This window comes from Schistocerca americana, chromosome 3 (assembly GCF_021461395.2).
Source record: "Schistocerca americana isolate TAMUIC-IGC-003095 chromosome 3, iqSchAmer2.1, whole genome shotgun sequence".
In the NCBI taxonomy this organism is placed as follows: domain Eukaryota; kingdom Metazoa; phylum Arthropoda; class Insecta; order Orthoptera; family Acrididae; genus Schistocerca; species Schistocerca americana.
Window position 1 is genome coordinate 660,416,581 of NC_060121.1, and position 3,019 is coordinate 660,419,599.

Sequence of the window (3,019 nt, forward strand, 5' to 3'; positions counted from 1 at the left end):
AGTCATCTTATTTTTGGGTCTATGGAACGAAACCTGAATCAAATCTAATATAATCTGGAATAACAGGGAGCTATAGGGCTATCCGACGTTGATGTATGGAGATCATTTACTTCTTGCTGTAACAGCTTGTGCAGTCTTCTGTCCATTTCTAAATTCGAACTGAAATGAGTCCATTAGCGCTTAAATTTTTGGTTACAAACGGTATGTCCATCATTCTAGTCAGCAATTTATGAATGTGGGATGGACAATTATAATTTCTTTCTTTATTCGACAAGACAAGTTTTCTGTTTGTATATTCGGAAAGTGACGTCAAATAACTCTGTAGATCCAGTTGCAACCTCTAGATTTTATACTTACCAGGCACTGTAATGTGACTTCGTGTCAGAAACTGAATAACCACATTTTGCAACATGGACCACTTCGAAAGGTACTGGAAAGAACTGGCATGGATGTGGAGCTATGCTGAATCCAACGTTGTGGTCATTTGCACTAGGTTTTCAGCTGAGGGTCCGTGGCGCGTACAGCTCCATCATAGGTGTAAATCCGGGGAGTAGGTGGATTGGGGAGTAAACGGATCCTGGTGCTCTTCGAATCACACACGGATGCTAAGAGTTGTGTGGGACGTTGCATTGTCCTGCTAGCAGGTAACTTCCTGTAGGAGTGGACGTGGTCGACATTGACAGACTCAAACTTGCAATGAACCACAATGACGAGATCGCCCAGGGAATGTCACGAAAACATTCCACAGATCGTAACGCTCCCTCCTTCGGCTTGGACCATTCCGACGACAGTTGCAAGGTGTTTGCTTTCAGACATTTCACGACCTTACGCGCCAACAGTCATCTGGCAGCATGAAAGGTGACATATCTGAAAAGATTACTTGTCGCCACTCAGTGGACGTCCGCTTGCAAGCCTGACACGCAAATTCCAACCTTCCTCACCGATGAAGGGCAGTTAGCAGGGATGCACGAACCAGGCGCCTGCTGCAGAGGATCATGGGTAACAACGTTCGCTGAGGGATTGTGATTTTGCATTGCGACATTTTGCCATGCACATACTTGGTATATTTCAACCATAGCGGCATGCGAACAGTTTAAATACTCAGCCATTTCGGAAGTGCTTCCATCGTTGGCCCGAAAGCAAAGGATCATGGCATTTTGTTGGCCAGATAAATCACTCCGTTTCCGCATTACGCCAACGACTGCGCCGTTTTCCGCGTCGTCCCGAAGCGCTTTATGTACCCTCCACTGCTACTGCTGCCACATGCCGTCTGTGAGTGGTTACTACGATCGCAGGTTCGAGTCCTGCCTCGGGCGTGGATGTGTGTGATGTCCTTAGGTTAGTTAGGTTTAAGTAGTTCTAAGTTCTAGGGGACTGGCGACCTAAGAAGTTAAGTCCCATAGTGCTCAGAGCCATTTGAACCATTTTTTTCTATGAGTGATTACCGCAGGTTGGCAACATAGGTCACATTAATGTGATTCGACCATGTAGTACCTGCCAAGCTGTATGTTTTACATGGCAATTCATCATCCTGTTCATGTCACATGTGCAAAACAGAATTCATTTCATGATGTGTGACGTCGTGTCATTAAATATGTGATGGTTTTCATCTCCCACGTATTCTTTCTTTCTGTTTACCCGTCTGTTGTACTTGATACGGTACATAAAATGCAAAAAAATCGATATTAAAATCGAACTATTACTGAGAGATATGGAAGTAGATGAAGTGAAACCACTCTATGTGCGCTCATTGTCTTGCTTGAAAGTGGCTGATAAGTTTGCAGCGGCGCAGATAACCGATAAGACGGGCGACACTGAACAAGACGAGCGCCAGTGCTGGGAACAGCCAAGCGCAGCCATGTTGAAGGCAGCCTTAGCCCTATTTCTGCTATTTGCAGTCTGCTGTGCTGCGCCTTCCACGGCGTCTCGCAGGCTTCTTACACTCGAGGTCGATGATCGGATTTTAGGAGGTGAGGTCGCGAACATCTCCGACTACCCGTGGATGGTCTCAGTAGAGTACTTGGAGGCTCACCGCTGTGGCGGCACCATCGTCAGCTCCAACTGGGTGATGACTGTTGCTTCGTGCATCTGGGGCACCACCCCCAACAACTTTGCCCTGCGGGTCGGCACTTCAACGCGCGGGAGCGGTGGCACCGCGTACCTAGCTACCCAGTTGTTCTGGCACGACGATTACGTTCCTGCCACATCAGACAAGGACATTGGTTTCTTCCAGACCACTGATTCCATATCCTTTGATGACAACGTCCAGGTACTGTGAACAGCTTTACGTCAGAACTCATTCAAGAAATATATAGCTTTCACAGATTCAAGAACTTAACTTTTACAGGTTCAAGATATATAAACCATCTTCCGCAACTGGACCCCGTATTAAAATCATTTCAGTCTCAGTCGCTGCAGACCTCTGAAAATACAAAACGATACCTCTTACTAAACTGTTTCTGAATTCTCCACTCTTAGTTCTCCAACAGACCAAATGTGATTATCCATCGCTAATTATATCACTCATTTCTGAAAATGCAATTTTAATTAATATTTTTATTTATTTCGGTTATTTATTGCCATTGTTTTAAGACATTTTGGAAAATTCATACATTTTAGTTGCTGTACTCAACAATGGAAACGATGGGGCTTCTGATAAAGTCGCACATCAATTGAAACATTACATCACCAGATGATCAAGCTTTTCCAGAGGAATGTACATTTCCTTTGTTTCATGACAGGGATCTTTTGAAGCCTATCTGATACTTTATTCACACAGCTGTTGGTCATTATCGCTTTGGAAGTAAATTGCAATAGTATGGTTAACTGACTCCATTTCGGACTGCGTGCAGGACCCGTTACACTCTTTTCATATTCAGCACGTTATCATTCCAGTGGCCTCTTCTAATGTTTGTTTACGTAAAGACACAAGTGGGAAGATCCAAACATAGCAACATAGAATGACTATAAACCTCTAAGTGAATATTATCTTGGAAAAACATGTTAACTAGTCCAACCG

At 44.3% G+C, this 3,019-nt stretch overlaps 1 protein-coding gene across 1 annotated transcript; it reads left to right on the plus strand.

The window, feature by feature from the left end:
* The first annotated feature begins 1,711 nt into the window (after positions 1 to 1,711).
* On the plus strand, positions 1,712 to 2,278 carry LOC124606287 (trypsin-1-like). Its single transcript, XM_047138269.1, has one exon. It carries the CDS (start codon positions 1,712 to 1,714, stop codon positions 2,276 to 2,278), a length of 567 nt encoding a protein of 188 aa, XP_046994225.1.
* The last annotated feature ends 741 nt before the right edge of the window (positions 2,279 to 3,019 follow it).